The sequence below is a fragment of the Echinops telfairi genome, unplaced genomic scaffold, assembly GCF_000313985.2.
Source record: "Echinops telfairi isolate 266 unplaced genomic scaffold, ASM31398v2 ScPeMD7_7461;HRSCAF=8499, whole genome shotgun sequence".
In the NCBI taxonomy this organism is placed as follows: domain Eukaryota; kingdom Metazoa; phylum Chordata; class Mammalia; order Afrosoricida; family Tenrecidae; genus Echinops; species Echinops telfairi.
In genome coordinates this window covers 4,639,113-4,653,473 of record NW_022111361.1, presented here as the reverse complement: position 1 = coordinate 4,653,473, position 14,361 = coordinate 4,639,113, and the positions used below count along the sequence as shown (strand labels likewise).

At 50.1% G+C, this 14,361-nt stretch overlaps 1 protein-coding gene across 1 annotated transcript in view; it reads left to right on the top strand.

Annotated features, from left to right (window-relative positions):
• MSRB2 (methionine sulfoxide reductase B2) overlaps positions 1–12,698 on the top strand; it is a gene marked incomplete at its 5' end in the record, with an annotated part of 25,481 nt that extends 12,783 nt beyond the window's left edge. Inside the window, 3 exons of the mRNA XM_045300226.1 lie at positions 1,740–1,816; positions 10,653–10,800; positions 11,970–12,698. Of these exons, the coding sequence (XP_045156161.1) occupies positions 1,740–1,816; positions 10,653–10,800; positions 11,970–12,074 (330 nt within the window). The remainder of the gene's footprint in view (positions 1–1,739; positions 1,817–10,652; positions 10,801–11,969) is intronic.
• Between the last annotated feature and the right edge of the window lie 1,663 nt (positions 12,699–14,361).

The window sequence follows — 14,361 nt, the reverse complement described above, 5'->3', positions numbered from 1 at the left end:
TTGGCGGTGGCAGCCAGCAGCAGCTCCGCAGGAGAAAGCCTGGCCTCTCCTCCGTGCACAGCGACAGCCCCGGAAACCCACGGGGTCACCGTGGGGCCGCATCGACTCCGTGTTGACAGATGGTGTTTTGAAAGCCATCAGACTGCCCAGATCCAGTGAATGGGCTGATCTAGAGCCTCAGGGCTGATCTAGAGCCTCAGGGCTGATCTAGAGCCTCAGGACAGAACGTCCGCTTCACGATCGTTGTCCTTCGGCGCTGCCCCGTCAGTTCCAAGCCACAGCGACCCGGTGCACAACAGAATGAAGTACAGTACTGCCTGGTCCTGGTGGTGCGTCGTGGTTCCAAACTGGGCTGCTAACTGCAAGGGAGGCAGTTCAAAACCACTAGCCGCTCTCGGGAGAAAGGCAGGGCTTTCTACTCCTGGAGAGAGTTACCGTCTCGGAAACTGACCCCCAGGGGCAGTTCTAGCTTGTCTCATAGGGTTGTTGTGAGCGTGGTCCCGCGCCATCTGTACAGGGGTTATGTTTGAGACGATTGTTGCAACTGCTGCCAATCCTGCCGCGCAGGGGCCTTCCTCGTTTCCCTGCCCCTCGACTTTCCCAAGCAGGATGGCCTTCTCCAGGTCTTCATGAGAGGCGCCAATTAACGTCAGCGTCTGGAGCAGGCACTCAAGAGAGGCCGCTCTTTAAGGGACCGTGCGAATGGCTGCAGCTAAGTTCAGGGTTCTTAAAGGGGGGAAATCTAAAGGTGCCCAAAAGGCGGGCTCACTAGGGTCATTTGAAATGGTCCTAAGAACGTGCAGTAAATACTCTGGGGGCAGGGAGGCGGGGGTGTTGCATACTGGCGCTGTGAATTGTTTGAGGTGGAAAGGAGAGGGCAGAAGATGCCAGCGTCTCTCCTGAGCCAACCTGACAACGTGGCGAGCCATCTGGGGCTGTGGCTTCTCTCCTTCCTACGAGAAGGGGTGGTCCCCACCTCCACACACGGGTCGTGGATCTCCATAACCTGCACAGGGCGCCTTTGTGTGGCTGCATTTTCGTTTTCACTTTAACAGAAGAGATGGTGACAGGAATTGGGCAAAAGTGGGATTTAAAAAAATTTTTTTACAAGGCACTCTAGTTCCCAACATAACCTATAAAAGAAATACTGCCTGGCTCACTCACGTTCCCAAGTCCCCTTGTGTTCCTCTTGGGATACCTTCAGAAACCTGCCAAGTCTTTGAGCCACAGCTAATGTGGTCATTTCATTAGGAAGCAGGGGGAATTTCATTAGGCGCTGCGAGGATCTAGCGTACTGTTGAACGTGTCCTAAGTGTCTGGCGTTGTGAACACCGCACGAGGCATATGAAAGCCACCGCCCGGCCCGGCTGACCTGTGTGGTTTATGTGTTTATCGTCAGCCCTTGGAGGTTTCCGGGCGTTTCAACAGCAGGCTAGGTCCCGTCGTCGCCGCAATGGAGTGAGTCCGAGATCTCACACGCTCACAGAGGCTGAGCCTGCCCTCTCACTCTCCGCGCACACCCCGTGCTGTTCTTGGGACATGGGAGCTCGCAGCCTTATTCATGCCTCACGGGGGTATTGCCGGGTTGTGCACTGTACCCCACTCCCTGGAGAAACATGTGCTTTGTCAGATTAGGGCAGTGCTGCCTGGACCGCTGGTGAGAGTGGGGACTTAGCCGGGGATCCTCCCCCACTGCTGTCAGGAGAATCCTGAACGTGGTGTGTCCCATTGACTTTCAGCCATTCAGCGGGATCCACCTCAACAACAAGGAGCCGGGGATGTATCACTGTGTGTGCTGTGACGGCCCACTCTTCAGGTAAGCACCGCGGAGAAGGCACAGGTGGGCCGGGGCGAGGAAACCTCTACATCCCCCCGGTGCCCGTCTCAGTGAGGCCGGGGAAATCAACGCCTCCCCGTTGGGCTCCGGTGCTGCCGCTGTTCCCCTAAGACATGTCCCTGCTTTGATCGTTTCTGCCGTGGGAGCTGTTAGCAAGGCTTCCTGACCTGCATGCTTCCTGGAGAGAGAGCAAGCCCACAAAAGATGCAGTGGCCCCTTAAGACAAAGCTATTTGAATTTCTTAGAGGGTAAGTATTTAAAGACATGGAAGCCTTAATTGTGTTTGCTTGGCCATGTGATTAAAACTGTATCCTCTCCCAGGGAAAATGGGTTTATAACTTAATTTAGGAAATGTAGGTTTTTATGAGGCTCCCCCCCACCCCCACCCCGCTACTTGACAGTAGTGAATGCCATGCCTGAATCTATAGAGCGGGGAGTAAATTTAATTGTCCCTTGATTTCAAAGCCTCTTTTAAGTCAATCAGGATCTGAAATCTCTCAACAAAGCTTCTTTGTTGTTGTTGTTGTTTAGACATGCAGGAAACAGTCTGTAAAAAAAGCAGAATGATGAGGGGAAAAAAGGGAAACGTCTGGGCAGCCCTGTTTTTCAGAACTTCAAAGATGTTTTCCTTTCTCGTGCATCTACCCTAAATTGGTTTAGAATAAATATAAACCAAGCCAGCTCTGGGACTGTCTCTTCCATCAGGCAGGGCTGCATTATAGACGTCCATCCCCCGGGCTTCGAGCCCATGGGCTGCCCAGGCCGGTTGGAGTAGGAAAGCCAGAGCCCAGCCTTCGAGGCCGGGCGGCCACCAGGATGGATCTTCCCGCGTGGGCCCTGAGGCCAGGCCTCTGCCACCTCCCTCCCCGTGTGGAGATATCAGAGTTAGCGGCAGCACGGGTGGCATCACATTGTCTAGGCACAGTGCTTCTAAACCTGTGGGTCGGGACCCCCCTGAGGGTCGACTAACCCTTTCACAGGGGTTGCCTAAGACCATCGGACAACACACAAATATTTCACAATATCTAATTACATATTATTTGGTGATTAATCACTAGACTTTGAATATGTTTAATTATGTTCAATTTGTAACAATGAAAATACATCCTGCATATCAGATATTTACATGACGATTCATAACAGTAGCAAAATCACAGGGATAAAGTAGCAATGAGAGTAATTCTATGGTTGGGGGTCACCACCACCTGAGGAACTGTATGAAAGGGGCGCGGCATTAGGAAGGGTGAGAACCACTGTTCCAGGAGAAGTAGGGGTCACTGTTGTGCAGCACAGATTACAGTTGTTATTTGGGGGGCACTTTGAGACCTGCTTTCAGCCCAAAAAAGCCCATGTTGCGCATGCAGACAAGTCCCTGCCTTCTTACTCCGTGCGGGGCTTCACAGCACGCAGTAGCCGTCTGGAGCGAGGAGACCAACGAGATGCACCCTCGAAGAGGCTGGTGGAGATCTGTAGTCCTTACTGTTTTATTTACGTACTTCGTGTTTTCCTTTTTTAACTCCCTTGGAGTTTTCAGTTTGTGCAACTCCAAAGAGAAGGTCTTCTTCCTCCTCATTCTCCCCCATCCCCACTGTGGCCCAGGCTCATTCACAGAATCACAGAACGTCAGCGCCCGAAGGATCTGAGTGGAAAGGCCTGCCCTCCTGCCCCGTCGTGAGCTGAGCAGCCATTACTGAGCACTGGGAAGATGCCTCTGCGCCAGCGAGGTGCCAGGCCTTGATTTCATTTGAGCTCACGTTCTCTGAAAGGGCTGCATGTGGCTGCTGTGTTGTTTCCAGTCTTAGTCCACACAGAAAAGGAACCCTGGGTGTGTAGAGGTTACTTACGGTGGTAGGCCGCTAACCACAAGGTGGGCAGTTCAAAGCCACCAGCGGCACCTCGGGAGGAAGACAGGGCTTTGTACTCCCGTCAAGTGATCCAATCTGGGAAACTCAGAGGGGCAGTTCTGCCCTGTCGGAGAGGGTCAGCATTGACCTGGTGGCAGTGAATTTGAGTCCCAATGGGGGAAGTAAGACCACCCAGGCCGAGGCTCCGAGGTGGAGGAGGTGCCAGGACGGACAGGTAACCCCGCTGACTCTGTAGAGGCCTGTTCACCAGCTGAGCGTAAACCACTCAGCATAAACCGCCAACTCAACCCACGTGGTTGGTTTGATTGCTTTTTACTGAAGAGTTAAGACGTTGGTTTTAGTTGAGACGTTTACACCTCATTTTCATAAGGAACTTTTGAATTGCTTTCTCTCAGCTTCCGGCTGCAGGTAAGACTGGGGGAAGAGGAAGAATTTATTCCTAAGCCACCTCGGTGTCCCCAGAACACGGCAGAAGGGCGCATGGCAGTGTGGCAGAGGTCAGGGCTGCCTGGCTGCACTCGCCAGCTCCGTGCCTGTGACTTGGGCGCCTTTCTTAACCTCTTTGTGCCTCGCTTTCCTCACCTTAACATCCGGGTCATAACAGTGCCCGAGTGACGGACAGGTGTGAAAATGAGGTGAGCTGTGAGTCTACGCTGCCCTAGCACCGAGCAGTGCTTGCCACATGCCGCCCGGCCCACAGCGTCCTTCTCAGAGGCCTTCAAGACCACGTGGACTCAGAGCAAGGCCCACGGAACAGAAAACTCAGCCGGAGGGGTTTCTGAGCTGTAATTGTTATGAGAACACTGCCCCACTCCCCCACCCAGGTCTTTTTCCTGAAGAGATGTTTGTGGGTTCGAACCACCAACCATTGCATTCAAAGCTGAGCCCTTAAGCCTTGTGCCGCCAGGGCTCCCCAAGCACTCAGCAGTTGTTCACAATCACGCGCTCTGAGAGCGGGGGCTTCTTAGGGCTTCGTGCGCGCAGGCACCCTTGATGCTGAGGAAATCGCGAGGAGATGTCTTTGCTTTGTTGGTGCCTCTCCCTCAGGACGTGCTTCGCCCCCCTTCCTTTCCAGCCAGCAAGGCCGTGCCGACTGCAATGGCAGGTTGTTTGTGATCTTCTTCGATCCCCATCCTGCCCTGTTCTTCAGCTCGGCCGGCTTCTCGGGATCTGCTTGGCATACAGATTGAATAGGTGTGGTGGAAGGACACTTCCCGGACCCCCGCTTTCCAGGCCGTGTCCCCTTGTGCTGTTCGAATGGCTGCCTCTTGGCCAACTAAGTGTTTGGGAGTTCCCATTCTTCCTATTGTTACCTATACTTTGCTGTGTTCCACACACTCAAACGCCTTTGTGCAGTAAGAGAACTCAGAGGGGCATCTTTCTGGTGTCCTCTACTTTCAGCACCATCCACCTGATGGAATCGACCGTGGCCCGTGTTGCAGGTGCTCTTCCGAATCCGACGGGGCTTTCAGACAGTGCCCTGTCGTTAACCTGCTACAACTCTTGTCGAACTATCTTTAGCAAACTTGACTTGCATATGAAATCAGTGACATCGTTTTGGGTTTCCACATTCCACTGGGTCTCTTTCTTTGGGATGGACCAGAATTTGGATCTCACTGGGTCAGTCGGCCAGGGTGGCTGCCTTCCACACTTCCTTAGACCAATGAGCACATTCCATGTGTTTGTTCACCAGCTATCCCGTCAACTTCCGGCATGTGCTTCTCAATCTATGGCGGTGCTCAATACGTAATCTTTAATTGGTTGATGGACCCAATCTGTCCTGTAGACCTGGACAACAGTTGGAATATCAAATGAGGTGAAGGCTTCACATTGTAGTAGAAACGTAAGGAAAGTGGATACAACCACCCACCTCACTTGCTACATCTATGCAGGCACTGGGCTCGGTCCTTTACAGTTCATCCCCACGCGCCAATGGGAACGCACGAATCCCCCTCCAGCAGGTGGAAAATCCGCAACTCTCAGGGTCTTTAAGTTACTTTCCCAGGGCCCCACACCTCGTCCTTGGCCGCACGCCCCGTCATTGGCCCACGGGGAGCTCAGTGCGTGGCATCGGTGCCATGTACTTCCCAGAGAGGGAATGTGTCGAGCACAGAGGAGCCCCTTCCCGGCGTGCCCCCAGCACCGTGCCCAAGCTCCGCACATGCCTCATTTAACCAGGCCCCTCAGCAGCCCTGCCCAGTGCCGGGCTGCTTCTCCTTCCACACGAGGGGAACTGAGCCGTGGGGAAACTCAATAACTTGCCCAGGGTTCTACAGTCTATAATGTGCCAATCAAAACCATGAACCCCTGCCTGTCTCTTAAACTCCAAGGCCCACTCTCTTGTCCCTCCAGCCCAGGTTCCATAAGCCACCCTGGCAGCCCTGTCTCCTGGGCACCATCTCCATCTGGTGGCAGCTTCCTGAATTATAGACACCAGTGCCTGCAAGGGGAGCAGCCTCAACAAAGGGGCACACTCTGGTCAGTGAGAGGACAGCAGCTCTGAGCGCCCTTCCAAAACCCTCTTCCCAGCAGCCCGTTTTAACACTTATCCTACTTTCCATTGTGAACCTGTGACCATTGGATGCTCCGCAGGAGCGAACTTTCAATGGAGGGCTTCCAGCTCAAGCGCACTCTCCATGTTAAAGTCCCCCTAGAGACCTCAGACTGTTGTTACCCCTGGAATTGTGTGACACTGGCCCTCTCTTACTTCCTCAATCCCTCTCCGCACGCACGCAGCCAGTTCTGAGCGCGTCTGTTAAAATCTGCTGTGGGTACGGAGGAAGAGGAGGCCTCGTACACCCAACGAGTTAGTCTTGCAAACCCACGGGGACCGTTCAGCCCCATCCTGTAGGGTCACTGTTCATCTGAATCGGCCCCATGGCTGAGTTTGGGCTTTTGGGTGGGTGTGTGTATTTTCAAATTGTAGGATGTCATACTTTGTGGTCACCTGCACGTCACAAGGGCCTGAGTAAAGTTGTTTAAAAAGACCTTGTGTGTGCCCCTGCCTCACCCCAAGGCAACAGAAACTCCACGAAGACGCTGACGAGGTCGCTGACGAGGTCAGGTCACTAGGTGCTGATGCTGTTGAGTGAGGGCTCTGGGCTTTCCAGAAATCAAAGCAAAGCAAATGCGTGCATAACGAAACCAAACAAATACGTGCATAACGAAACCAAACAAATACGTGCCTAACGGAACCAAGCCGCAGAGCGCTCTGCGAGTAAGTGAGTCAGAATGGTTTCAGTTTCCCAAGGGTAGACCTTATAATCTGCTAATCACTTAAACACATATGTAAGCATTTCTAATTGACCTTAATGGCAGGTTCTCGGTCTTCAATTATAGACCTTAGGCCTATTAGATTACTTTGTAAAACCTCCAGATTTTGTTCATTGCATCAATAAAGGTTTATTGTTTCCCCTGAAGTATTTCAGGGGCTTTTTATTAGTATGAGCTTCATTCTTCTTTTGTTTTGTCATATATCATATCCATACTTTTCCATCAAAATTCCTTTAATGGTTAGTAATTTACAGATATGCAGAGAGGGAATTGCCAAAGGTGATTAAAATATACTTGCTGTATTTCTCCCGGGCCAGAGTATTTGACTTGGAGAAGTATTTCTTTTCTTTTAATTCATCATTTTATTGGGAGCGCTTACAGATGTTATAACATCCCATAATTCAAATAGATCGAGCATAATTGTACAATTGCTCCTACGATCAGTTTCAAAACATTTTCTTTCTTCTTGAGATCAGCTCTCCTTTATCCCCTCCGTCCCTGACCCTTCCCCCATGGAACCCCTGTTGTTATTATATATTATTATCATCATTATTTTATTCTATGCATATTTAGCCATATCTTACCCCATCCAATCTATTGGAAAAGTATTTCGGAGCCCTTGGGAAAAGATTGCAAACAATCCACCCTTGACATCTAGATACTTCTGCTTGGACCCACCGTTTCATGGACACTTGTTAGCATTGATAATATTAATATTAGGAACAAAAATAGAACTCATTGCCATTGAGTCACCTCCGACTCTTGGTGACCCTACAGGACAGAGCAGAGCAGCCCTTGTGGGTTTCTAAGACGGACACTCGTTACCGGCGTAGAAAACCTTGTTTTTTCTCCTGCGGAGCGGCTGGCGGTTTTGAGCTGCCAACCGCAAGCCCGTCGTGTAACCACTGTGCCTCCAGGGCCGGACCAAGTGTCAGCCCGACCACAAAACACAAAGTACCAGAAACAACGTAAGCGAATCCTCTCGGCAGTCCTATGAGGTGAGAGTGCCATTTCTGCTCTGTAGCTAAGGATATTTGTATTCTATAGATAACGGGAGTTTAAAGATTAAATCATTTACCAGCACCACGCGGGTGTCACAAAGCCCGGATCCGCACCCCAGTGTCAGCTATCCAAATGGTTTCTCCTGCTCTGGCGCGGTCCTCAAAAGTGTGACCGGAGGGCCCATGGGCTCTGGGGCTTTGTTCTGTGCCCGAAGCCCTCCCTTTCCACCTGGAACTCGAGTGAGGGCAGACTCTGCAGCGCCTCCCCCAGACCAGCGTCTCGGCAGATGGCCTTCGGAAACACACAGGAGGTCAGCTGTCTCTGATTAAGGCAGGCATCAGAGGGGCTTGTGAAATGTAAAACAAACAACGCCGCCTTCTCCCTAGATGTGTGTTTCCCTGTGGAAAGCGTCATTCTTTGTCACAAAATGGGCTCTGTGTTCGCGTGAGCTGGTAAAGATTATTTTTTAAAACTTCTCTGATGTATAAATCTTTTTCTTTTTGAAAAAAATCTCAGTTCCAGTTTCTGATTTGTTAACTGGTGATTTGTGTGACCCAGGCAAACAAAGCTCTTAGGGGTGCGCCATCACATTGGTGTATAAAGGGGTGATGCATTTTAGGACCTCTGAATTACACATGCTGCGTTGTTTCTGCCGGGGTTCATGCTCTAAACGGGGGTCTCCTTTGTGTTCATGGTCAAGAAGGTTGTGTTAGGTCGGGTTGACTAGAGAAACAGACCCAGAGACACTCATATTTGCGTAAGAAAGAGCTTTCTATCAATTATATAGCAAGAAATCATCGCAGCCCAGTACAACTCAAGTCCATAAGTCTGATACTAGTCCCTAAGTCCCTCTCGACTCACGCAGCCACATGCAATGATGCAGAATGCAGGGAGATCACAGGCCGGTGGGCGCAAAGTCATGTAGATCCAAGGTTGGCGGAAACACGGCAAGGCTCCAGCGGCTCTCAGGGTGACCAGCCAGCCAGAAGAGAAAAGCAGAGAGCGAGGGAGAGTCCCAGGGTCCTCCTTAGAAGAAGCTCCCCCACCCCCCACCAAAGACATCAGACTTTAACCTGATTGACAGGTGGGATTCTACCCCTGTATATATCTTTAAGTTGACATGGAATTATATAATTACCACCAGAATTCATTTGCCACCTTTTTCTTCTTTGCGCTCTCTCTCTGTCTCTCTCTTTTTATCCCCCTCTTTTTGGCAGTGTGTGGCATTCAATTCAAAGAGCCCTGGTGGTGTAGTGAATTGTTCATTGGGCTGCTGCCCTCAAGATCAGCAGTTTGAGCCTCTACCAGCCTCCCTAGAAGAAAGACGAGGCTTTCAGCTCCCGTAAAAACGTATAGTCTCAGAAACCCACGGGGTAGTTCTACCGTGTCCTGTATGGTCACTCCCCTCTCCTCTACGGTCGGTAAGGGTCAGAATCAACTAGATGGCAGGGTTTGCTTTAGCTTTTGAGAGCAGTCAATTATTCTCTTCCTTAAATAGGTAGGGCCACCTCCCTGTCTCTGAAAATTAACCTCTCTTTCCCTGGCGCTATTTTTTTTTTTAAGGCAAAACCTCATTGTTATCAGCGTTGATTCTGACTGCTAGGGAGCCAGCCAGTGGGGCAGAGCAGGCCTGCACATAGCAGTGCAAGGCCGTCATCTTTAGGGAAGCAGACTGCCACAGAGAAAACATGCTCTCTCCCCAGAGCGGCTTCTCAGTTCGAACCGAAGACCTTTCGGTCGGCGGCCAAGCGCTTCACAGCCGTGGCACCAGGGCTCCATCATGCAAGCCCCCCTCGGCACCCACGTGCGGGAGCTGATCGGTCACAGCCCTCAGAGAGGACGGGTCTTTGCCGAGGAGACTGGCTTGTTGCCCTTTCCCTTCTCCGGCCAGCTGCTCCGGCTTCCCCAGCCATCAGTCCCCTTCAGCTGGAGGGCCGGGCTTCACGAACCCCGATGCCGGGTTCCCCCTCATAACCAGAGCTAGCGTCCGGGGCACATCCCTGGGCCAGGCGTGGCGCAGAGCTGTAAGCTGAGCCCCACCAAGTTATCTCCTCACAGCCGCTCTGCAAGGGGGCGAGGTTCGTGATCTCCGTGCCACAGCTGAGGACAAGCGTAGAGAAGCTAAGAGCTCAGCCTCTCTAGCCACAGAGCTAAGACGTGGGGAGTCAGCCTCACAATCCCCACGCCCAGTCGGACTTATGTGTCTAAGAGAAAGCCTGACATTCCTATCACCACACAAAAATGGCTGTTTTCATCAGGGCTTGGGTTTTTTTTCTGATGGACCAATATCATGGTGACCTCCTGAGTGAGATCACTGTGATTTCAATTGGACGCCCCCCCACCCCATTCTACACTTAGAGTGCAGGGATGGGTCTGACCCACCTTCCTACTATGCCTCCCCGTTCGATGAGCTCCCAGTGTGCTCAGATCCTTGTCAGACTTCAACAAAGACGCCCTTACCATCAAAGGAACAAGAAACGCTTTCACTGTGGCAAGACAATGCCCTTCATCCTGGAGGTGCCCTGGGAAAAGTTCCCGTGGAACTGAGTGTGGGTAGCTAGGCTTGGGGCGCCAGCAGAGGGCTGAGGGAGAAGAACGCAGCGGGGCCTGCCAGGCGCTGTGTGTCTGGTATCCACGGCGCAGTAGGAGCCGTGCCCTGCAACTGTCTCCCGCAGTTCTGAGAAGAAGTACTGGTCTGGCACGGGGTGGCCTTCCTTCTCGGAGGCACACGGCACAGCTGGCGCCGATGAAAGCAACACCGGGATCCTGAGACGTCTGGACACCTCGTTAGGAGCGGCTCGCACAGAGGTGGTCTGCAAGCAGGTGGGCATTTTCATTTCCTTTTGTGTCCAACGAGGGCCCCGCAGGTATCACAAAGAGCTCTCTCATCCTCGGCATGGGTAGCATTATTTCAGGGGTACAGTTGCCATGAAAACTCATGGAGTTAGTATTCATACTGACAATAGCCAACCCCCCTTTCTCCCACAGGTCTGAATGCTAAGAGAAAAAAGGTTCCTGAGCCCCTTTCTAAAGTAGCCCTCCCAAGTCTAGCCTTCCCTGAAGACGGGGCCAGAGTTAGGACCTGAAGGAAGACGTTGGGCCCCTCCTAGTCTTCTAAGCAAGGACAGGCAGCAGAAAGGTCCAGCGTGGCTGGTATTGACCCAACTTCATCCTCAGTCAGCCCGTCTCTCTGACAGCCATCCCAGAGCAGTGTTCCTGCCGCAAGCCTTCCTCTGTGAGAGACCGAGTTAAAACCAGCCAGCTAACGTATTCCGATATCCTGCCATGCTCACACTTTCTGGCTCAACCAGTTGCTATAGAGCCAGCTCCAACTCACAGCACCCCCCTGTGTGTCTACCCCCACCCCCACCCCTCACCCCCGTAGAACTGCGCTCCCCGTAGACGTCGTGGCTGAATGTTTTGCATGGACCACCAAGCCTATCTTCAGAGACGTCTCTGGGTAGACCCAGTTTCCAAGCTTTCAGTTAGCAGCTGAGTGTGCTAACTGATCCTCCCACCCAAGGACTCCTTTCTGACTCGGGAGTTTTGCAAACACACCCGAGGCAAGCAGATAAAAGATACCATACTCTTGCCTTCAATTAAAAAAATAACAACAGCTTAACTACAACAACTAGCACCAGGAGCACTTACTGCTTGCCTCAAGGACGACGTAATGCTTGATGTGCATGATATCAATTAATCATCAAGGCAGCCCTATTGTGTTGATATAATTATTGTCCCCGTTTTATAGATGAGTAAACCAAGACCTAAGTTAAAACACTTGTTCACATTCTCAATGGTAAAGTCCAGCTACCTCCCACGACTGTACTCTGCATTCTTTCGTCGGTTGGATTCTAAAGTGATAGATTCTCTACCCCTGATGGTTGTCAAATCCTAGAGTGGGGTGGCCATGAGAACTTCCTGCGTCTCGCTTTATACAAAGATCTTTGCTTCATCTGAGGAACTGACTGCATCTCCTCTCCTCTTTTTAGTGCGAAGCTCATCTGGGCCATGTGTTTCCTGATGGACCCGGGCCTAACGGTCAGAGGTTTTGCATCAACAGTGTGGCTCTGAAGTTTAAACCAAGCAAACACTGACTATCTCAAGAGGCCTATCCACTTGCCATTACTGCAGTTCCATCCTCAATATGTGCATAAGAATAATTTTATTGTAGTTACACCGAAGCAAGGCTAAGCTCGCTACTGGCACCAAGAGAATCACAGCCTATCTTAATATTTGTTAGCTTGTTGAATCAAGCTAACCCCGACTCCTGTTTGGGTGAGCAGTTTCAAGAAGCGGCAGAGGGGAGTTGGTGGCTTCTGTAGGCTTTACCCAATACCACAGTACATGACTCCTGGGGGACAGAGAGGGCCAACAGACTAGTAAGCCAGAAAGTTACCACAAAATATTCCTGAAGTTCCATTTAAAATCTTCATGGACATATCTGCACGTGGGATCAAGTAGAGAGATGTAGGAGACTCAATATGGGATCGGGGTCATCAGTAATCTTAGCTTTGACAGAGAAGCCAAAGAGTGGGAGATGTGTTTTGGGAGTCACATGTGATTGGTAGGATGCAGAACTTGGAAAATTGAGGCTGTTTTGAACATTCTAGCTCCTTTCTATCGACCCACATATAAACCCCAATGAAAAGTGATAGTCACCCTTGTTCCTTCTGGATATAAACTTAGAAATGTTCAAATAAAGTGTTTACCAGAATTTACATTTGATGTTTGTCTAATTATATGTATTTATATATTATATGTATATAAATTATATTTATATTTTATATAAAAAGGCATTAAATCAAAATGACCAAAAATTATTAGATCACACGACAGTAGGCATTTGGCGATACCCAAACTAATAGCAACGCAGATGCTTTACATATTACGCGTCGTCTTAGGCCAGGTTCTCCAGATAAGCAAAGCCTGTGACACTTACAGGGAAACCATCAGGAGGTTCATTTAAGTTTGGAGCCTGAGCCCGCAGGGAGGCGGTCTCTCAGAACACATTCACATCACTTAGCACTGATGAGCAGAAAGACGAAAATAGATCTTTGGCAGCAGTCATGAAAGATACGGAAGTCTCTGAATCTTCAGGGCATTGATACTTTCTGTTTACTCACCAATGAAAGACAGAGCTGATATTTCCAGCACTTATTGCTATGAAACTCCCTACAAAGACATCAAAAACTAGCATTAAAGTTTGTTGGTGGGATGAAGGAAAACAGGCGGAAATCTTTGGAAGAATTCAGAAAAACAATAGAAGAGCAAAAGAAGGCGTTTAGAAAGGAGATAGAAACCTTTACTAAAAAGCAGCTAGGAATTCCGAAGCTTAATAACCAATAATGAATAAAAAGCTCTTTAGAAAATACAGAAGTAGAATGGACACCACGGGAGGAAGAAGCGGTGAACTAGAAGACAAGAACTCAGACGACTCAGCTTGAAGAGCAAGTGGGAGAAAACTGAGCCCGGCGTAAGGGTCCTGGGACAGCATGAAGGGAAATAAGGTACGCATAGTAGGGATTCTAGAGAGAAGAGAGGAAATGAAGTCCTGAATGTATTTTTGAAGAGATAATCACAGAACATTTCCCAACTATGGAAGATGAGATTATCATCCGAGATGCCCAACGAAGTACATCCAGGTTAAACCCTAAGAAAAACACCCAAGACACATCATAATCGAACTTCCAGGTATCAAGATCAAAGACTTCTGAGAGCAGCGTGAGATAAGGGAATGTTACTTACAAAGGACCAAGAAGATTAAGTGCTGATTTCTCACCAGTGACTATTCAGACAAGACGGTGATGGGGAGACATATACAGCACCTTGAAAGAAAATAACTATCGACCAGAAATAACATATCCAGCAAAATGATCATTTAAAAGTAAGAGTGAAATTAGCGGTTTTCCAGATAAACAGAAATTAGTCTTGCTTAGAGCCATAATCAATGCTCATGGAGGCAGCAGTAGAGAGGTCAAAAGATAGTTGCATTGGGCAGATCTGCTGCACAAGACCTCTTTAGAGTGTGGAAAACCATCAGACCAGCCCTGCAGGAAACATGAAAGGACGCTCTCCGGAAAGGAACCGTGATCCCAGCCCAACCATCCAGTGTTGATGCTAAACAACCACCTGAACACATGTAATAAAATTAGTTTACAATGAGCTGGGATATCTGGGTGTGGTAGTCACCTAATCTGGTGCCAATTTAAGGATTAAGAGTGCAGGGGTGGAGTCTGGCTGTCAATCTGGAGATAGCCAATGAGACTTTTGTGTGGGCATGGCCTTCTCCTGAGAATTCTGGGAAATCTGGTCCTTCCTCCTTGGAGGTGGAAGACACTTCTCTCTCTGCTACTCCCTGGGAGACATTGCAGAAGACAAGTC